At 49.7% G+C, this 21,258-nt stretch overlaps 1 protein-coding gene across 5 annotated transcripts; it reads right to left on the bottom strand.

The window, feature by feature from the left end:
• Window positions 1-335: 335 nt before the first annotated feature.
• Window positions 336-20,859, bottom strand: STMN4 (stathmin 4). Of its 5 annotated transcripts, none has more exons than XM_008249327.4 (8): window positions 20,715-20,859; window positions 7,281-7,370; window positions 6,261-6,356; window positions 5,591-5,671; window positions 4,966-5,174; window positions 3,721-3,912; window positions 2,975-3,028; window positions 336-945 (listed from the first exon to the last, which is right to left on the bottom strand). In XM_008249327.4, the coding sequence occupies exons 2-7, from the start codon at window positions 7,291-7,293 to the stop codon at window positions 3,008-3,010; spliced, it is 612 nt and encodes a 203-aa protein (XP_008247549.1). In that variant the 5' UTR covers window positions 7,294-7,370; window positions 20,715-20,859; the 3' UTR covers window positions 336-945; window positions 2,975-3,007. The 5 variants fall into 5 exon arrangements, with proteins under 5 accessions (XP_008247549.1, XP_051687902.1, XP_002709500.1 ...); XM_051831942.2 differs by lacking the exon at window positions 2,975-3,028 and adding an exon at window positions 9,392-9,480 and having other exon boundaries at window positions 20,715-20,773; XM_002709454.5 differs by lacking the exon at window positions 2,975-3,028 and having other exon boundaries at window positions 20,715-20,858.
• Between the last annotated feature and the right edge of the window lie 399 nt (window positions 20,860-21,258).

The following is a 21,258-nucleotide window of genomic DNA, read 5'->3' as shown; positions in this document are numbered from 1 at the left end:
ACTAAAATAACCTCTTTCTTCCAGTATATGGTAGGGACCATAGTAGGACACTCTACACAAAAGGAAGAATGAGTTTTTTTTCCTATCAATTCAGTGCACTTGATTCAGTATGGGACATCTCACAAAAGAGATTTGAAAGAATAAGAAAAGCCGCAGCTGTGCCAATAGTTGACATGATTTAACCCACCTTGTCCAGCACCTCAGATGCCTGAATGACAAGATTAAGACAGAAAAGGGGCACCTGCCATCCGGTAAGGTGAGCAGGAGCCAACTTCCAAACACATGCTACACATCACCCAAAGGACAGTCAGGGAATAAAGACAGGAGACTCGGAGTCAGTGTTTCATTGGTCATGATCAAAAAGGATGGTTAACACATACACACACTCACATGTCATCCCACCTGCTGCAGGGCAGAAGTCACCCTTCCGGATCTCACACCCATTCTGCACGCCCTGCAGCCACCGCCTCACCCACCCAGAGCCCTGGCCTTCACCGGGAGCTTCTTCTGCCTTGGTTCTCATCTCCCCTCAGTGCGGTGCCTGGGCGCTCAATGTCCAGGCAGAGATAAGAAAATGGAGGATTTGGCCGGAGTCTGCAGTGGGCAGTGTGGCAACATCCATGAGTTCTTCTCTACCTCCTTCTCCCAAACTCTCTCCTCTCTCCCCTCTCCCACCTCATCGTTGTCCCCCAGAAACAAATAGGATGGCTTCACTGGTCAATTCTTTACATGTACAAACACCAAAAGCAGAGGAAATGCCCCTTGGCCACCCCCCTCCCCCCTAACCCCAGTGCTGGGAGAGCAGCCGGTGGGCGAGGCTGCCTCGGGGCTGCGGAGCCGCTGCAGCTGTCCGGCTGTCCTGGAAACTTCTTTGGCCTCTGGGCTTTACCTGGAGGCCTCTTCCTTCAGCTCCTTGTTTTTCCGCACCTCCTCGGCATGCTTGTCCTAGGGAGGAGAGGAGGGAGAGGGGCAGGTCACACAAGGCTGCCCAGGGGAAAAGGGAGGTTGAGGGGCAAGAGAATGGAAAACAAAGAATGACCACTGCAGGAAGCGAAGAGCTGGGTCTGCAGAGGCATCCTGGGAGGGGCAGAAGGTGGCAGGTGAGGCTGGCAGGAGGCAAGGGAGGGAGCCCTTGAGCTGTGGTCCCAGGAAGCTCATGGATGGGTGGGTCCCAGTCTCCTAAAGGAGGCCCACTCCACAGGGACCCCAGGGTCCTTCAGCCTCCCTTCCATCACCTGGCCGTTCTTTAGCTTGGATGAATTTTTTGGCTTGACTTAATAGAAGAAGCCACTGTGGGCAGCTTGCATTAGAGGAACAGGTGGAGCAGACAAGGCTCAGCACAAGTGTACCCTACTGCCTACTGCTGGTACTTCTCATCCGTCTCCTCAGTGCGAGCTGCCTCAATCCCCTTAGTGAAAGGCAAGGCCTCTTAAAATATGAGTTGATGGGAGAATGTTTGTAACTATTGCCCAACTCCAAAAAGTAAACTTTCTGACTCCTATTTTAAAAGAACCATCTTTCATTTCATGGCATAATCAAGTCAAAAGTCGGAATTGGCCCGCCAAGACCCACCAGCAGGTGAGTTTGGTCCAGCCACTTCCAGCAGACCTCAGCTTTGTGATGTTTAAAGAAAGGGGCATGGATGGGAGCTCTTTTGGCTTCCAGCTCTGTGGCTGCAGGGTTCACCTGCCAGGCTGCCTCACCAATCTGCCCGCTGTTCCTACTCCCTGCGCACACCTGCCTCCTCCACCAGAGGGCGACTCCCTTGCAGGCAGAGACATCTCTTCCTCGTGTGTCCTGCTTTCTATCAGAGCCCCTTGTATATGTCAGGCGCTCAGTAGATGCTGTCCCTACCGGCGCCTGGCATAGTCACGTTTCACAAGTCAGAATCAGCCTGGAGGACACCCACTGAGGCAAGGCCTCTGTACCTGGAGAAGCCCTAGAACTTTCCATGGCCTGGGACTGAGGAGTAGTACCTCCAGGGCAGTGGTTCTCAAGTTTTGCTGTGAATCGGCATCACCCACGAAGCTGGGTGTGCTTGGGCAGCATCCCCAGAAAACCCGGGTGTCCGGGGTGGGGTCTGAACACCCTGTGTCTTGACACTGCACACAGTGAGCCTGGTGCAGATGGTCAGTGAACACACAGACAGGAGCCCACTGGCACATGCAGGTTCACAGGACGGGAATCACACACCCGGCTCTCCCCAGCCTTCTACCTGCACGGTGGGTAAAGGGGAGTAGAAATCCTGTCCAGAGGAAAGTCTGCTCTGACATCCTGCTTCACTGAGCCCACCTCACCTCCACAGTCTCTCCGACTCCGACCATCTCCGTTCCCAGGTGAGCTCACCACACGGAGCCCTTGGCCTTGACCACCCGGGTTGCTCTCACTGACAGTAGGCTGGCAAGATGACTAGAGGCTGATCTTGCTGAGGCAGGCTGTGAAGGTGCCGCCTGGCTCTGCCCCAGCCCCACTGATTCTTAGCTCTGTGACCCTGAGCTGGTCACGAGACCTCTGACACGGTTTCTTCACTCGCAAACTAAGGAAAATGCCTGTCCTGCTTTTGCATGGCCTGCTGCGGATCGTGGTACGATGAAACAAAAGTGGTTTCTGCAAGCAGCTTTCAAACGCCACGGCACAGGTCTAGCCTCAATGGTTCGTTTCAGGTTGGGTCTGAGAGCCCACATCCCATCTTATCCCCAACCCCACGCGGTTTTTCCTCAAGTATTTGCCTCCAGTCATCCCTCAGTGGCTGGGGAAGCCTGAAGCCAGACTCGGATCGCTTTCTTCCCACAAGGCCTTGCTGCCCCTTCTGGGATGGGGCATCAGAGAGCAGGACCTGCACACACTGGCCAGCTCCAGAGCCGGCACAACAGTCAGATCCCTGGGAATGAAAACTGGTCTTTCTAGTAGCTGTTGCCAAGGGCCTGAGACTCTAGGTAGATGGTCGGGAAGGAGTGGGGACCACGCTGCTCACCATGGGACGAGGCCACCGATCGGGTCCCGGGAGTCACCGCGCAGCAGGCGGCTCCTGGAAATAAAACACAGAGCTGGAGCTCTCCCAGGAGCTGCAGGAGGAACTGGGCCAGCCTTGAGACTCAGGAAACGAGGCCAGCGTGTTCTCAGCAGCACGGGCTATGATTCTGCTGACACGGGGGAACCAACCCCAGGCTCTCATGTTTCTCATATTTAGGTGACACCATTTGGTTTATTGACAAAAGGCAGGCTATTGGAAAGGCTTGTGAGTCACTCGGTCTATGTCAAGAGGTTTGCCCAGAGTCACGTTTCCTGCTCAATGGGCAACTCAGCTCGTCAGCCCTTCCTTGGCTCAGAGCCAGGAGCTCAGGTCAGCATCTCCGATTAAAGCAAATCAGTGCATTCATGGATGAAGCCAGGAAGGTACAACCGCCTGTGCGTTCTAGCCCCTTGCATTAGACAGACGCACTTTAGAAAGCAGAGGCTACATCTCCCTAAGGCAGTGGGACATTGCAATTGTGTCACTGTGCAGAATAACCCCCAAGGGAACTCAAAGCCAGGTTCATGTTTGTTGCCTAGGACTTCCCAGTGGTTCCCTTGGAACTCTCTGAGGATCCTGCCTAATAGCAATAACTGCATTCCTCCCAAGGCTGCCTGCTTCCTGAAATGACGCGCAGGTCCGGGTGTGCTTGCCACGGAGGGAAGAGAGCGGCCCAGGCGCCTCCTCTCTGACCCAGGGCCACTCACCTTCTCTTGCAGCCGTTCCAACATGGCAGCTAGGTGAGCCTCCCGGTTCTCCTTGTTGGACTCCATCTTCTGGGCCAGTTTTTCTTTAGCCATCTTGATGAAGTTGTTGTTCTCTTCAATGGCTTTTTGGATCACCTCCCGCTCGTGTTCTCGTTTCTCTGCTAGGTGTTTCAGGAGCTCGGCTTCCTGGTACTGGAAAAGCACAAAGAGAGAGACTGCAACGTGAGTGTGCTGGGGTGCATTTCACCGGCAGGGCTTAGAAGCCCCACATCCAGGATAGGCGCCTCCCTGAGCAACGTCCCTATCCCGGGAAGCAAGGACACTTGTTGAATTCTCCCACCACCTTCAAAGCCTTCCACGTTCTTTGTTTTGTTTTGTTTTCAGCCTTTTTCTAAATATCCTTAGGACCCTTTAATCATTACAATCATTCATTCATTGATTCATTCACAGATACTCAATCATCTTTTAATATGTGCCAGGTACTGTTCTAGCAACCTGGGGGAGAAAAAAGCCTAGCAGAAATAAGGCATATGCAAGAGTACTTCAAAGAAATTATGGAGAATGGTATTAAAATATAATTCATTTTTTTATTTTGGTGCAAAAATATTTTGAGATCCATGCACATGCAGGCGTTTCCAAAGGTTGGTGGAAGATGTGCATTCTAAGAAACTGCATGGATTTCCATTCCTTTGCACAAAAAGTAATTTATTTTCAATTCTTTTTTTTTTTTTCACAAACCTTTTGAAGTACTGCCTTATATAAGTGGGTAAAACCCAGCCTAGCTTTCACATGTGCCTGAAGAGGTCAAGAGGAATTCAAGAGAGGAGCTCATTTCCTGCTTGAAAGATAAAGGAAAACTTACACAAAGACGGCATCAGACTTGGGCCACAAGAATCTAAAGGACAGCAGAAGGCATACCACTGGCTAGCAATGTACCCGCTCCCTCAGTGAGGAAAAACCCTTGGCGTTCATCAACATCTCACTGTGCGGTGATGGAAGGCCACCTCTTGGAGGCACGAAGTGCCCATCCTATGCCTCTGACTACACTTGATGCCGCTCCTAGAGTCCCAGGGCTCTTACTTCTTTATTACCCTCAACAGTGCCTCCTTCTTCACCCCGCACATGTGATGAGCTGTCTAAAGACGCGTGACTTGCCCATGACCTGACTGCAACTCAGGGCATCACTGTCTCCCGCTCCCTCCCACACGCAACGAGATGGAGGGTAGAAGACAGGGCCACACTCACCTTCCTCCGCTCCTCAGCTGCTTCTAGTTTCTTCTGGATCTCCTCCAGGGACGGGTCTCGTCTCCGGGGCAGGGAGGCGTTGAACTCGGGTACCCCGTCGAAGGAAGGCGGCTTCAGAATGACTTCAAAAGACTGGCCGGAGGTGCACTTGTTGAGCTCAATGACTTCCATGTCGGAAATGACACACCAGTTCAGGTCCACTGTGTCTGCTGCAGGGAACAGGAAGGGGCTGCTCACCCCCTGAAGAGCAGGCAGGGTCCCCAGGAACATGCACACGGATCGGGGAGGCCTGGGGTCCCAAGGCAGAATAATGACCATGACTGGGGCTCTGGCTCTGCCCTGAACGCTGATACCTCGGGTCAGTGGGCTTGGATAGGGCTGATGGAGTCTTTGGCCACAGGAAGGCTCTGAGGGCAGGGGCTCCTGCACACACGAGTTCTTACGATGGCCGCAGCCATGCCAGCAGCGTTTGGTTTTGACCCCACCACCAGCCTCCTCCTCACTTTGTCCTCACCAGTGACCGACAGAGGTGCACTTTGCCCACCTCCCACCCCCATCCCTTCCTCGCCCCACTGCCCATCTGATGGCTTAGCCTCTGCACACCTCTCCCCTGTCTCCCTCCTACCCTCTTCTCTTCTTTCTCTCCAGTCAGCACTGTCTTTCCGCTGGCTTTGACCTTTTCTCCTACACTGTCTCCCACACCAGCCTAAACAGAAAAAACAGTCTCAGGTCATTGGAGCACTCCCATCTCTCATTGCCAGACCAAACCCATCCCTTCCTTTGAGCCAGAAAATTAGAGGGTGACTTGGCTGGTCCCTGATTGCCCCATATGAGTATGTGGCTATCCATGGCTCCCTGCCAGTGTCTTGGGACTGTAGTTGCCATGGCCCCCACATAGCACAGCTGTCGCACAGCTTCCTTGTGTGGCTACAGGTGGAAGCCCTTTGCCCACCTCTGGCCTTTCCCAGAGAGTCTCCAGCTGCCCTGGAGAGCCCTGTGGCCAGTGGAAGCTGGTGGTGCACACTGAGTCCTGTTATGCCATCTCATCCAGGGGTCCCCGTAGGCAGACTCCCTGTCTGGTTCCCCTTTGAAGCCTCCACAGCATCTACTTGTTCACCGAATGAACACTGGTGACACTGAGATCCAGGGCTACTGTCTAGGGTCCCAGGCAACACCCCTATTGCTCAGACCCTCAGAGATAGTGATAGGGCAGATTCATGAATGGGGGTGGGGTTGCTGTATCCACAAGCATGGGATCCCACACCCCTTCCTTTCCCAACTGGGCCCTCACTGACCTTCATAGTTGTAGGATGACTTATTCAGGGGGTCAGCCAGGAAGCAGGAGCAGAACAAGGACACCAGCGGGAGCTCCTTCATCTTCTCTTTGTAGGCTGCAGGGATATGCCGGCAGGTGAGGATGAGGAACCTCAGCAGCTGGGTGTCCTGGGCTCCACATGGGCACCCAAATCACCCAGACCCATTCCAAGGCTGGGGTCCAGGGCCTTTGTCCTGAAGCCGCCCAGATTAGGATTTCTATATGTGATTCCAATCCACTTCCACCCTTTTGAAACAGCAGTCTTCCTGAGCACCCAGATGACCCCATCCTTCTCCCCAGGACATCTTCTCCCCTCCTACCATAGAATGCAAGACACCCTCAGCAAAGATCCCCAGTCAGTGCCCTCCCCACTCAGGGCCCCTGCACCTGCCTCTTTCTCCCCACACCTGCCCCACACAGTTCTACATACAACTTAAATATGGCGGTGCTGCCACCAAGGAGGATTCCAGACAGGAGGGGGCGCCCTCACCCCGTCCCTCTGCTCTGGCTGCGGGGAGGTGGCCAGTCAGGCTGTGGGTCTTCCTGACCTTCCTAACACAGCAGAGTGCAGAGACAGGGATCCCTGATGGCTGGAGCACAGCCTTGTCCCGGAGTCTTTCTGGGTTTGGGAGGCCATAGGCAAGAGCTGTCCAGGTCCTAGCTGGCCTCCTGCAAGTCCCTCCCCACTACCCTGGGGCCCATTCACCCATGTTGATGTCCAGCACCCCCAGTGCCAGGCACTCTCCTCTCATCTCCTTTTACAAACTCGAAAACATAACTGCACAAATACTACATGGGCATAATAAAAACCTTAAAACACACACAGGTGAACCAAAGGAAGGGAAACTGAACCGCGACCCCACCGCCACCCAGGGATGACCTCCCCTGACCCTCGCTGTGTTTCCAGGCAGCCCCTTGTGTCTGCAGGATGCATGTTCACATGTGTGCAGAGAAACAGCTGGTGCTGAGTGCCCCATCACACAACAGCATCTGGACCTACCAGCGAGAGTCATGTTTTCCGGGACCTGGTGGCCGAATCCAACTGGATCACAAGGTAGGCTTGGTACTAGCTTAGGACTTGGTCACAAACCTGAGGAAAAGAGAATAGTGACAGGGTCTTCTTCTACCAAAGGTCTTTATGCCACCAAGAAGGTCATCACGGAGGTCTCTCACTGGCTCTCGCTTCTCCCTGCCAATTCTCACCTTCCCAACACCCGCCTCCTTCTACACCACCCCAGTCAAGCTCAGAGGCTCTGCACCCACGATCATTTCATAACTGCTTCCCCATCTGAGGCCTCTGAGGGGAGCCAAAGGTGGGGTCCCCAGAAATGCACAGGCCAAGGGGTGTTCATCTGACTCCCTGTGCAGCTCAGCAGCCTGGTCCAAGGTGAGGGTTAGGGTTGGGTATGAGGCAAGTCCTCAGGCAGAAGCACCTGCAAGGGGCTTGCAAGATAACGATGCTTCCTGAACATCTCCCTACACATCCCCTAGAGCTCTTTCTGGCCAATTTTGATATGGGAAATAGCACAGAGGAGGATAAAGCACTTCAGATACCACCTTACCACCCTCTAAGAACCTCTGACTGAAGCTCTGCTTGGCCTCATATAAAACAAACTGGGGGAGAGGGGTGTTGTGGGGCTGCTTGTTGGGACATCCGCACTCCATAGCACAGTGCTGACTGGAGTCCCTGCTGCTCTGCACTTCCTGTTCAGTTTCCTGCTAATACAGCTAGGAGACTGAGGATGATGGCCCAAGTACTTGGGTTCCTGCCACCCCTGTGGGAGACCCAGAAGGAATTCCTGCCTCCTGGCTTTGTCCTGGCCCAGAGCTGGCTGGGCATTTGTCTTCCAAATAGACACATCTGTTTAAAAAATAAAATAAGAAATAAAAAACAACACGGAGGCCGGCACCGCGGCTCACTAGGCTAATCCTCCACCTTGCGGCGCCGACACACAGGGTTCTAGTCCCAGTCGGGGCGCCGGATTCTGTCCCGGTTGCCCCTCTTCCAGGCCAGCTCTCTGCTTGTGGCCCAGGAAGGCAGTGGAGGGTGGCCCAAGTACTTGGGCCCTGCAGCCCATGGGAGACCAGGAGAAGCACCTGGCTCCTGCCATTGGATCAGCGCAGTGTGCCGGCCGCAGCACGCTGGCTGCGGCGGCTATTGGAGGGTGAACCAGTGGCAAAGGAAGACCTTTCTCTCTGTCTCTCTCTCTCTCACTGTCCACTCTGCCTGTAAAAAAAAAAAAAAAAAAAAAAAAAAAAAAAAAAAAAAAAAAAACCATACATGAGAACATGAAGGAATGATGCTGTCCTATTGTGGTTCACACAGAGGTAGGAATCGGCATGCGGGGTTATTGTGGGAGCACAGAGACAGAGTGCATTCTCAGCATGAGGTTGGGGAGACTGGGAGGGGCCCTGGGTGTTCACAGCCCCTGGACTGAGTGTTAAGGGTGAGGCAGAATTAGGCAGAGAGTACACTTGGCCCCAGAAACACCACCGGCAAGGGTTGGAAGTGAGAAAGCTCAGTGTCCACACAGATCTGTCTACAGCTGGCTGATACTGGGCCAGAAAGTGGGAAAAGAGGAGAGACTGAGATGAAATGGGAGAGAAAGGGTGGGAAGTGGTAGTGGAGGATCTGTGGGATTAGAGGTGATGGGCTCCGTGACAGCAGCTACCCAGACGGTGAGGAATGGCTGGAGATAAGTGCCTATCATTGTGACCCCTTGGTCCTGGGCCACCCTCAGTTGTCCCCATGCCAGTGGAGGATGGCCTGAGCCAACAGCATGGCTACTTGTGCCCTCATGAGGGAAAGGAACCAGAGACCAACTTGGAGACTCCTTTCTTCCCTAATCGGGACACTCTGGGGACCGGGGTCCTTGCTACCTAGGGACAGGCAGGGGGAGCTGATGGGAATTACTGGCTCAACATGAGCTTTAGTATAGACCGGTGTGGTGTAAAACCCAGACAGACTGTCACCAGTCACTTCGTATGTCCAAACTTCGCTTCTCTTAATTCTGTGGAGCTACACACGTTAAATACGCAAAGCCTACGCACGGCATCCAGCAAAAAGGAAGCCCCAAGCAGCAGTTAGATTCCTGCCTTCTGCCTTCTCACCATAGGCCTGTAAGTTAGAGCTGCTGTCTCTGTGCAAGTGAGGAAACGGAGGCTCAGGGTGTTTATGTGAGTTGCTCAAGGTGATGCCGCTGGAAAGCAAGAGAGAAAGAGAGCACAGATTGGAAATGAGGTCTAGCTGGCCTTCAAGTGTTTTGTTCTTGTCCTCACTGTTGTGTTAGGAGCCAGAGGCCCCCACCATGCCCCTCCCATTGCAGCACAATAGGCCTTCTCTGCTCAGAACCAGGCTGGCCCTGACAATGTCAGCGAGGTCTTGAACGGGCAGTCAGGCGTGGTGCCTGGATGTGACATCTCGGGTCAAGACTCTCCAACCTGTACCAGCTCCAGGCTGGTTGACCAGTTGATTGGCAGAGTGAGTAAGCCCTTGCTGAAAGAGACAAAAGCTTTGGACTTTAACTTGCATTATGAATGATAAATGGAGATCAAAATAGATGAGAATCAGGGGAGGAGAGATAGAGAAGAATACCCAAGAAAGGAAGGGGACGGAGTATGAGCTGGGAATGTGCCTCCTGCCTCAGCTCCCAACAATGAAACGACCCTATGCTCACAGAGCACTCCACACCCACACGACCCCAGGTGATCTTCACAAGCTGACAAGGCAATGGGAAGAGTGCAGCCAGATCTCAGAGCATGAAGGATTGTGTTGCAATTTAGGCTCTGCAATGTTTAAAACCTTGCTTTGGAGCCTGTGTGCCAGGAATAGGGACTGACTTTGTTCAGGAACGGAGGGGCCCCACTGGGCTGTATGCAGGGTGCACTGGGACTGAAAGCTAGAACAGGAACACAGAGACCACAGAGACCCGCAGGCCAAGGAAAGAGTTTGTGTCCTCTATGCGGGAGGCAGCGGGTGACTTGCATGAGGGCATGGGGAATGGTGATGCTGCGGACGATAGCAATAACAGCTGCTGCTTCTTGAACAGCTACTTTGCCCCAGGAAAATCGTAGAGACTATCCCCTCATTCTATGAGGTTCTTCCATGGTGAGAAAATTGGAGCTCAGCAGGCTTAGGTCAATTACACTGAGTCACACTGGCAATAAGGAATAGAGCTTGGACATTCCATCCTAAATATGTCTCTACTTATTTTGAGAGAGAGAGAGAGCAAGAGAGAGAGGAAGAGCTCTCTTTTGCTGGCTTACACCCCAAATGCCCATAACTGCCATGACTGGACTGAGCCAAAACCAGGAACCAGGAATACAATCCTGGTCTCCCATGGGGGTAACAGAGACTCAACTACTTGAGCCATCAGCTGCTGCCTCCCAGAATCCACATCAGTGATAAGCTGGATCCAGGAGCCTGAGGCAAATATTGAACCCAGGTACTCCAAAAGAGGATGCAGGTAGGTATCTTAAACACTGAGCCAAACACCTGCCCCTGATCTTGTTTCTATATGACTAGTATGAGAAGATTCACCTAGAGAAGAGATTAGAAGCAAAAGGCTGGAATCTGTGTCTAGGTTCAAAGTTACATGCCCTCGGATTTTTGCATCCCACCCATTCTCATTTACAAACTGATTCAAGCATTTCCCTCAGCTCCAGCATCCAAGACTCTGTGTATGGAAGAACAGGTAATCACATATTTTTGTTGGTGGGTTGAACCATTAGCATAATTGAGCAGTAAATTAGTGAGTGCCAACCCCACCAAGCAAAGAGGCAACCCTCAGAGAGCAGGCACAGAATGAGGTCGTTTTCTATCAGAGGGTAAGTATGACTGACAATGAAGACGTAGAATCAAGGCTGTTGCCTGAGGAAGGATCTCACAGTGGGAGTGACAGGGAGAAAAATACGCCCCAAGTGAAGAAGTTCCCCTAGAATGTCAGCATGTCAGAGAGGGGGAGAAGAGGAAGTGGCAAGCAAGTGGCTCTCAACCAAATACAATCTCACTGCTGGAGTCGACCGCTAAACTGGGGATGCTACAGGCTCTTAGTGGCAGGGGTCAGGTGGGCTCAGGGCTTTGCACAGCCCAGGACAAGTTCATACAATAGTCCACAGCCTGAGTTCACACAGCAAGTTGCCGGCAGATGGCACTGGATTCTAGGGTTGGTGTCTCTTCCGTGTACACTGTTCCTCTTTCTCCCTCTGGACACCGGCCTAGTCGACAGGGAGCAGCCCACATGGGGATCACCAGCACAGCTTCCAGTGCAAAGATGGGCATGCGGAAGGGAATTGTTAAGGGATCCATACTCTCAAGGTCTCTGCGATAAGTTAACGACCAGGGAGCAGCTGATCACCCCTAGAAGAGTCCCCAGCTCTTGGATGCCAGATGGCCTCTTACGGGGTGCACACCTGGCCTTCCAAAGTGCCTCTGACTGCCCTTACAGCAAAGGAAGGAAGCGTATTGTTTGTCACTGTCACAAATGCCCAGATAAGGCTTTCAGGATCTGTCAAGTCTCTTGTGGACTCTTTGTGGGACAAGCAGCTAATGCACGTCCAAGTGGCTTGAACAGAGCCGTCCCCAGCAAGGGTTTTAGAAGACAAATATAGGTATGCTGGCAGAGAAGTAGAGTGAGCACTTCGCGAACACAAGAGCAAGGGATTCTGAGCCCCGAGCAGCGCTGAAAGATGGCTCTTTACACAGGTGCACTGCTAGTCGTCTTCTGAAGTTCCTTTGAAGTTCCATATTTACTCGGAAGAAGCACATAAGCTGCCCAGATGGCGTGTTTCTTTGCCTTTGGTTGGAATCGTGTTGTCTTAGAACAGTAGCCCTGGTTATTTCAGGCAGGTCAGGGGCCCTGATTGGCAGCTGTGCTTTCTTTGAGTTTAAAAATCAAAAGGAGATAAATTACTTTTTCATGAATGTGGTTTTCATCCTATCCACAACATTTATTAAATATTTAATCGGTGCCAAGCCCTGTAGGAGGTCCTAGAATAACCACAGGGGTTTTTGTTGGTGGAAAATGAAACAGGTCCCTGGTTGGAAACCTCAAGCTGTGGAGCCTTTGGAAGTTCTGCAGATGTGGTTCAGCCTTTGGTGTGGTTTTCCTCAGCAGCATGAACCATGTCTTCAAGGGAAAAGGAGGAGGTGTTAAAGCAGAGAGGAAGAAGAAACTAGAGAGTCTCACAGAAGGAAACCAGGCAAGACAGAACACTGTGGGATGCCCTGGCTTTGGGGGTTGGATTGTCTAACCACCCTTAGGTTTGCTTCCAAGAGCTTCAAAAAGAAGAAATGGTGGGGATTCAGATCAGATGCAACTGCCCCGGAGGACCTGACGGGCTCAGGAATGCAACTCCAGTTATGCCCCCAGGAAACACGTGTGTCCTGGCAAAAGCAGACCCTGAAGGCCAAGTCTGTGGAGTCCCTCATCACTGGACCACTGTGTGGAGAGGCAAGTGAGGAAAGGGCAGTTAAGGCTGTGAAAGTGACAGCCCTGAGAATCCACGGCGATGAGAATTTCTGGGCTAGTTTCAGTTCTGATTCAGCATCTACAGAAAAATCAGCATGTCGAAGTCAAGTTCATGGGTGAGGGCTTCCCTTCAGACTTGCTGATGGAGCAAGACCTGTGACCCAGGCACTGCATGAGGTCCTAGTTCAAAAGCAGTTGGAGGCACCCACATATGGAGCAAGTCTTTGGAGTCTTACTCCTAATAACAACAGTAGGAACATTTTATACAGGCCCCAGCCAAAGCATGTACGTGCATATATGCATTTTACATAGATACATTCATTTCAAACATATTGACACCATATTTCAGAAAATTGGTGTGACCCAGAAAATAAATGAGAAAATAAAGCTTTAGAGTCTTGTGACTTTGTGCTATCCATGTTTTCTTCCAGGTTTGGGGGGAGGGCTTTTCCCCATATCCCTATTACAATTATGTAGTTGTAATTCAGGGCATATATATTTTTTCATCTCATTCTCCCCAAATCCTACAAAGCAGATACTACTGTACCCATTTTACAGATGATCAATCTAAGTGAGTGATTTGATTTGCCCCATGTCCTGTAAGTAGACAACGATAAAGATGGGATTTGAACCAGTCTTTCATGACAAAGGCCATGATGTCTTGGACAAAGTTCTGTGCAACTTCATCTCCAAGGCCACCTGTACATGTCAGCAAATTGGATGATTGCTGGTGGTTTGTGTTTGAAGGGTGAGCAGCTGCTTGCCTGCTCCAAATCTGCTTCCCTACCCTGGGTCACTTCAGTGTTTGAAATTGCCACCTTCAAGCTCTCCTCTGAGTCATGCATTGCCTCAGAAAAGCCCTGCTAAAAGGCACAAACCTGGCCTATTAAGTGCAATAAGACAGCACCTTTTCATATCCACAATAGAATTCACAGGTGTTTCCAGTGTCAAGCTCTCTGCCCATTCTGAGGTCCCAAGGATGGAAGATCTCTGGGTGTTCTATCCCGGAGTTGGAAGGAGCCATGGAGATCCCAATACTTATATTTTCTACCTCTTCTCAGATTATGAGACGGAGCACCCCAAAAGTCTAGTGCCTCGCATGTGCTGTTGGAACCCGAGCAAAGCCAGGCTTCGGAACCACACGGAGCTACACTGAGAAGAATCCCTCTCTCACAAGATGGCTCTCATTTTCTCTGTTCTTTCATTCTTCTCTAATGCTTTAAAAGTTTCACATTTTAATCATTAAAATTTAAGGACAAAACAGTATCTAACGAATTTCTCTGTGAGAGATTCAGCAAAATTTTACCTCTGATCTCTACAAACTTGGTTTTGTCAGAAAGATCTGAATTTTCAGTTTTTAGATTATCATTGTTGATTTCTTTCTTACGGACAAATTTCATCTATTGAGTGCATACTAATGCACTCTTCAAGGTACTAGGAATACAGCGGTGAGCTTAATAAACACATTCCCTAACCTCAAAATATTTAACTTGCATTCAACTTTACAAATTGTTGATTATAATTAAGCAACTCTAGAGGTTAGTGTGTTCTCACCTCATGCCCTTTACCAATACCAAGCCCATTTTGCATTTGAGTTCTTTCATTTAATAACTATTTTGACTAGCTGGAGCACTTCCTGGAGTAATTTTTTCCAGGAAGCTGATAGTATGTTTCTTGAGTCCTTTTGTATCTGGTCTGGTGGCAGATGCAGATGACAGGCAGCCTTGTCTCACAACCAGTGCTCCAATTGTGTTTGTGCTGTGAGCAGACACCAGCTGCCAAAAATGTGCTCCTCCCAGTCCACCTGTTTCTACATTCTCAGCTTGAACTTCGCTCCCTGTCTGTTCTGCCTTTCTGGGCATACACTCCCGAATGGTCCACTGAAACCCTGCCCATTCCCCGTCACACTGGGTCTTTCATCCCAGAGCCTGCACTCAGCTCCTTTCTCTGGAGTCATTCTGCAATTAGTTCTTGGAACTTGATTTGCCTGCATCCTATATCAAGCCAAGCATCCCCAGACTCCTGCCCTTTCTGATCTGCTCTGTTCTTCCTCCTCCTAGCATGTCTCTGAGAGCGAGATTCCATGAGAAAAGACCCACACTGCTCAGTTCCGCTTGATGGAAAAGACCAGTGAGCTTTGGAAAGAACAGCTGTGTACTTGTATGTGTCAGAAGAGACACCTGTGTGTGTGGGATAGGGGATGTACATATGTCCTGTGTTTTCCTGTCTTCCTAGAGGGACTAGAAATATTTTTTTAAAAAAATGGAAAAAGCTTTCAAGAAAATGGTCAGGGAGGGTTTTTTGGTCCCTATCACTCCCCAAAGGAAAACAGAAAAAGCAACCTTTCCCAGATTGTCACATCTCTAAATATAGCTAGTGCTAATTTAATAAGCAAACCAAATTATACATGATGCATGTTAATTTCTCAAGCTTAAAAACAGAGTTTGGTTCTCTAAAGGGCACTACAAAAATTACATTTTGCATGTTGTATAATTCTCCCAAATTTCTATGCTTCCCCCACAAAAAAAGTCCTGTTTCTCCCCACTCATGACTTCAAACTATCTGTGAATTCTGTCTCCAAATGAGAATCTCAAGGTAGGTAGGAGATAAAGACACCAAAGGAGGTAGAGAAAGATGACCTTAAGAGTTCTAGAAATGTAAGCCTTTCTTTGGCTGTGATGTACATAACCAACTATCCTGTAATTTAAAATCAAGAACACAAGAGATCTGAATTGTTCCCCTCTTCTTATAAGACTTTATAAGACCATCTCCGTGTCTCTTTACCTACCTCTTCCCTGCTTTATTTTCCTAGTCCCATGTACCTCTGTCCTGTTTAACCACCTCATTCTCTAGATTTCAGTTTGTTAATTTTTGTTGGTCTATTTTAAATTCTATCAGTTATTCTACTTCCCTCCTATAAGGCAAAAGTGTTTAAAATAGTCCATCCTACTTGGCCTTTGGATTTTGTTTTTCTTTTAATTTATTTATTTTATTTTTCATATACTTGAAAAGCAGAGCAACAAGAAGAGAGAGAGAGTGAGATCTTCCATCAGCTGGTTCATCCCCCATTGCCTGAAACAGCCAGGTAGGAGACAGGAGCCCTAACCTGCATCTAGTTCATCCCCATGGGTGGCAGGGACCCAAATCCTTGAGCCATCATCTGTTGCCTCTCTTTTTTTTTTTTTTTTTTTTTTTTTTTTTTTTTTTTTTTTTGACAGGCAGAGTGGATAGTGAGAGAGAGAGAGAGACAGAGAGAAAGGTCTTCCTTTTGTCGTTGGTTCACCCTCCAATGGCTGCCGTGGCCGGTAGCCGGCGCACCACGCTATTCCAATGGCAGGACCCAGGTGCTTCTCCTGGTCTCCCATGGGCTGCAGGGCCCAAGTACTTGGGCCATCCTCCACTGCACTCCCAGGCTATAACAGAGAGCTGGCCTGGAAGAGGGTCAACTAGGACAGAATCCGGTGCCCTGACCGGTACTAGAACCCTGTGTGCCGGCGCCGCAAGGCGGAGGATTAGCCTGTTGAGCCGCGGCGCTGGCCATCTGTTGCCTCTCAACATGCATTAGCAGGGGCCAGAGCTTTGGCGCAGTAGTTAATCCTCCGCCTGCGGTGCTGGCATCCTATATGGTTGCTGGTTCTAGTCCCAGGTGCTCCTCTTCCAATCCAGCTCTCTGCTATGGCCTGGGAAAGCGGTGGAAAATGGCCCAGATGCATGGGCACCTACACTCGAGTGGAAGACCCGGAAGAAGCTCCTGGCTCCTGGCTTCAGATTGGCTCAGCTCCAGCCATCGTGGCCATTTGGGGAGTGAACCAGTGGATGGAAGACCTTTCTCTCTGTCTCTCCCTCTCACTGTCTGTAATTCTACCTCTCAAATAAGTAAAAGAAATTTTTTTTAAAAAGCTGCATTAGCAGAAAGCTGGATCAGAAGTGAAGTATCCTCAACTCTAAGCAGACACTCCAACATGGAATGCCAGTTTCCCTAACCTAACCCACCGTGCCACAACACCCGCCCCTTGCATTTCTGTTATTGATCCAAAATAGAATTTAGAAATGGAGCACCCAACCTAGTAAGAACACAAACATTCCACTATTCTGCCACCACTAGTATGTTCATCACAGTCCCCCTCTTATCTGTGTCATATATGTTCCAAAACATTCCATGGTTGCCTGAAACTGCACATTGTACTGTGCCCTGTAAGTCCTTCCGTACCTGCACCTACCTACCTGGAACCCGCACCTCTGCATTTAAAACTGAGAGCATTTCCCTACCTGGCTAAAGTCTAATTTCCTCAGGGCTAGGACCTCTGTGCTATTTATATATTTGTTTGTTCATTTATTTATTATTTTAAACAAAAACAAGCTCAATTGATTTTTTTATAATTTTTATTGAGAGACAGAGTTGTGTGTGCCAGCACCTTTCTCACACACACCCACACCCCCCAACCACACACACCCACACACACACACCCAACATACACACACAGTAGAGTCCTATCCACTGGCTCACTTCCCAAATGCATGCAACTGCCAGGGTTGGGCCTCAGGCAAAATCTGGAACTCAATCCAGGTCTCACACGTGAGTGGCAGGAAACCCAGCTATGTGAACCATCATTGCTGCCTCCCAGGGAAGGCAGAAAGCTGGAGTCGGGAGCTGAAGTCAAGAATCAAATCCTTGTGTTCTGATGTGGGATGTGGATGTCTTAACCGCCAGGCTAGATCAGTTGAACACCCACTCCCCTGTGCTATTTATTATTGAAAATCTCAAACACACACAGACAGTCCACCATATCTGGGGTTCCTCATTCACAGATTCAACCAATTGTCAATCAAAAACATTTGAAAAACCAGTTATTTCTGTTTTTCATATACACAGACTTTTTTCTTGCCACTATTCCCTAAACAAAACAGTGGAACAACTATTAATAGAGTATTTATGGTGTGTTAAGTATTACAAGTAATTCAGAAATGACTTAAAGTATAATGAAAGTATTGTGTAGGTTACATGTAAATTCTAAGCCATTTTATATAAAGGACTTAAGTGTCCATGGATTTTGTTATCTGAGGGAAGTCCTGGAACCTCTCCCACAGAAACTACTGTTTTTTTCCTATGCATAGGTATCTATAATAAAATTGGATTTACATATTAGGCACAGTAAGAGATTAACAACAACAATAAACAATAATAAAATAGAACAATTATAATAATATACTATAACACAATTTATTTAAAATGTGTGAATTTCTTTATTTCTGAAGCAATATTTTTGGAGCACTGTTGACCATGGATAACTGAAACTGTGGACAAAGGAAGGCTATTGGATGTTTGTCCAACAACCTGCTCAGAATGGAAAAGAGTAAATCAGATGTCTATCTGTGATGGTTCCTTTAGAACAGTATGTCCCCAAAGAAACATGGTGTCCTATGGAAAACAGTGCTGGGGTTTAGTTGTATGTTTTGGGCACTTATTTAACACCTGCTGGTGGAGACATACAGTCTATAACATGGATGAATCTAGTGGTCATTATGCTGAGTGAAATGAGCCAGTCACAACTGGACAAATACTGCATAATCCCACTGAATATGAGGTACCTAGAGCAGTCAGACTCACACAGAGAAAAAGTGGAAAGGAGGTTGCCAGGGTCTGAGGCAGAGGATGATGGGCAGTTAGTGTCTAATGGGTGTAGAGTCTCAATTTGGCAAAACAAAGAGTTCTGAACACTGGGTGCACTACAGTATGCATTTACAGTATGCACTGTGAGCTTGAAAATTAATAAAATGCTAAATTGTATGATATGCACATTCTATCACAATTTCAAAAAATTTTAGTTCATTCTAGTGTATTTCCATAGGTTTATAGTCTTAGGGTTAGAAGAAGTGATTAAAAGTAATTTAACCCGGGGCCGGCGCCATGGCCCACTAGGTTAATCCTCCACCTGTGGTGCCAGCATCCCCTATAGGCACCGGGTTCTAGTCCTGGTTGCTCCTCTTCCAGTCCAGCTCTCTGCTGTGGCCAGGGAGTGCAGTGGAGGATGGCCCAAGTGCTTGGGTCCCTGCACCTGCATGGGAGACCAGGAGGAAGCACCCGGCTCCTGGCTTCGTATCGGCACAGAGCGCCGGCCGTAGCAACTATTTGGGGAGTGAACCAATGGAAGGAAGACCTTTCTCTCTGTCTCTTTCTCACTGTCTGTAACTCTACCTGTCAAATAAAAAACAAAAGTAATTTAACCCAATGTTCCTTAAACTTTTTTTGACTGGGGTCCCACAATAAAACTGCATTTTATGTTGTGGTCTGGTGTGTATACCTCATGATATTCACACACACACACACACACACATGCTTATACACACACAGAGTTACTGATAAGTTATCGTATGTACCAAAATATACACGTAACTGAAAATATATAACTAAAAATATTAGTTCATTATGTGGAATATGTTCTTTTTTTAATTTTGTCATTTCATTTTATTTAAAAACAAAACAAAACAAATCAAAACAGACTCCACAGAACAGATTCCACAATCTACTAATGGGTCTCAGCCTGCAGTTTGAAAAGCACTAATCCAGACTGATCCTCAACACGATGCAGAAATCTCTCCCCTGGAGCCCCACACTGGGTGCTCCTCCAACTTCTGCTTGGATGCTCTATGGTGGACCCGTCCAGCAGTTCACCGTCCTTGCTCCAAAGCTGTTCCGGGCATGCCTTGCTGGAGCCAAGGATCCCACGAGGGCTGGGACCAGCTAACAGGTGCTCGGCAGCTCCAAGGAGCGGGGAAGTCACAGTTCCTAGCAGCCAGGCAGGGGTTGGGATGAGCTGGGGGAGAGGGCTCGGTGGCCGGAGCCTCCTTCTCCCCTCCCTGGAGCTGCTGATTAGACTCCCCCTCTGCCTCCTCATCCCTCCAACACTGTGATTATTTCCTCATCTGGGAGATGATCTCATTCCCCTGGCACCCGCCCGCTGTGGGAGAGGTTCCTCCCCGAAAGGGGGCCTCCGCCTCTGCTGAGACAGATTCCCCCATAGCCCCTCTCTGCCTCCCCTCACCCCTCTGGTCTCCGGCAGGTGCCCCTGCCATGCCCACCTACCATTTGCTTGGTCTAGAGGTGGGAGGTATCCCAGCCCGGGGTACTCACACAGAGGCTGCCTGAATATTTCTGACCTAACCCTCTAAGGCATCCTGGACACCTGCCCTGGCTCAGGACATCGAGCCTCCTCCACACCTGAGTGTATCTTCCTGGGAGAAATAAAACAAAGGCAGCTCCGCCACGTGGGGACAGAGCTGGCCGCTGGACACTAAATTCCTGGGTCCCGGGATGAGCAAAGGACAAAGCCAAAACTCCTGGGGAGGGCGGTGGGCTGAGTGAGGAGGGGACCCGCCCATGGCCGTGGCCAAGGACCAGGGCATGGCAGTTCTGGGCTGCAGTTTTCAGCTTTAGAGTCAGCCAGCCCTGGCCAGGTAGGATCAGGTTGACCTCAGGGTGGGGCGGGGCGAGGAAGAGGTGATGATCTCATTGTATCTTTAGAACCAAGGGACAAAAGTAACCCATGCAAAGGTAGAGGGGAAAGAAAAAATGGGGAGAGAGACAAGAAATGCTGTATCCGAGGAAGACAATGTCAAATGCAGGGGTCTCCAGGTGAGGGTGGGCTCCAAGGGAGCAACCTTTCTCCTTCAGCCACAAGACATTGTTATGCAGAAATAACTCACTGTGAACCTCTGCCACTTCCTGCCCATCCTCGCTCTCCCCAGCTCTGAAATGTGAGGAAAGCCTGTAGCCCACCCTCGCCCCTCCACCCAGCGCCATTCTTTTTGCCTCACCCTGTTTCCCCCAGGGTTTGACAAAAGTTTAATTGATTGAGTGAAACCGAAGGCAACACAATAGACACCAGACCCCTCGCTTCTCCCTTGTATGGCTTTTTTCTTTCGCCTGACAATCCTCAAATCATTTGCATTTCATTTCGACTTACCTGCAGTCCAGTTCGAAGCGTGCTGCTCTGTTCCTCACTCCTTCAATTAGTGGTACCCTAGGCTTCTCTCAACATCAGCACCACTGCCTGGCTCTTGCCATGACATCACCTCCAAGCTCTATGATTGGCTGACAGTGGGTTGCTTGGCAATTGGACAGTCTCCTCTGGTGGAGCAGGGATTGCCTGAGTAACTCTTAGCAGGCCAGGGAGGGGAAGATGATGTCAGACAAAGAGCCTGCTTTCTCTTCTGCCTGTGGAGCCGGAGAAGCAGAGGGTGAGGGTGGTGAGGAGGAAGAAGAGGCAGTATTCGGGGAGGGTGGGGGAGACGGCACAGCTTGCTAGCTGGGGGAATGATGAATGATTTAGAGAATCTTTAGCTCTTTCAGATCTGGGGGTGGGAGAATGTGGAATCTAGAGGAGCAATAAGAGAGAACAGATGAACCCTAAAAATAGCTTGCCGGAGGGCTTGGTGCCTGTTTCCCACTCCGTCTGAGGGCTGGTGGGTTTCCGCGGTGATTTGGATGGCAGGGAGGGGCTGTAGAAA

This window comes from Oryctolagus cuniculus, chromosome 2, assembly GCF_964237555.1.
Source record: "Oryctolagus cuniculus chromosome 2, mOryCun1.1, whole genome shotgun sequence".
In the NCBI taxonomy this organism is placed as follows: Eukaryota; Metazoa; Chordata; class Mammalia; order Lagomorpha; family Leporidae; genus Oryctolagus; species Oryctolagus cuniculus.
This window is presented reverse-complemented; position numbering and strand designations above follow the sequence as displayed.

What these genes read in the sequence shown, in the direction of transcription:
- STMN4 (XM_002709454.5), bottom strand. An exon ending in GAGAGAAAGAAGAGAAGAGG is followed by an intron (nt 5,175 to 5,590) that starts GTAGGAGGGAGA and finishes TGTTCCCTGCAG; the next exon opens with CAGACACAGTGGACCTGAAC. An exon ending in TGGAACGGCTGCAAGAGAAG is followed by an intron (nt 946 to 3,720) that starts GTGAGTGGCCCT and finishes TCTCCTCCCTAG; the next exon opens with GACAAGCATGCCGAGGAGGT.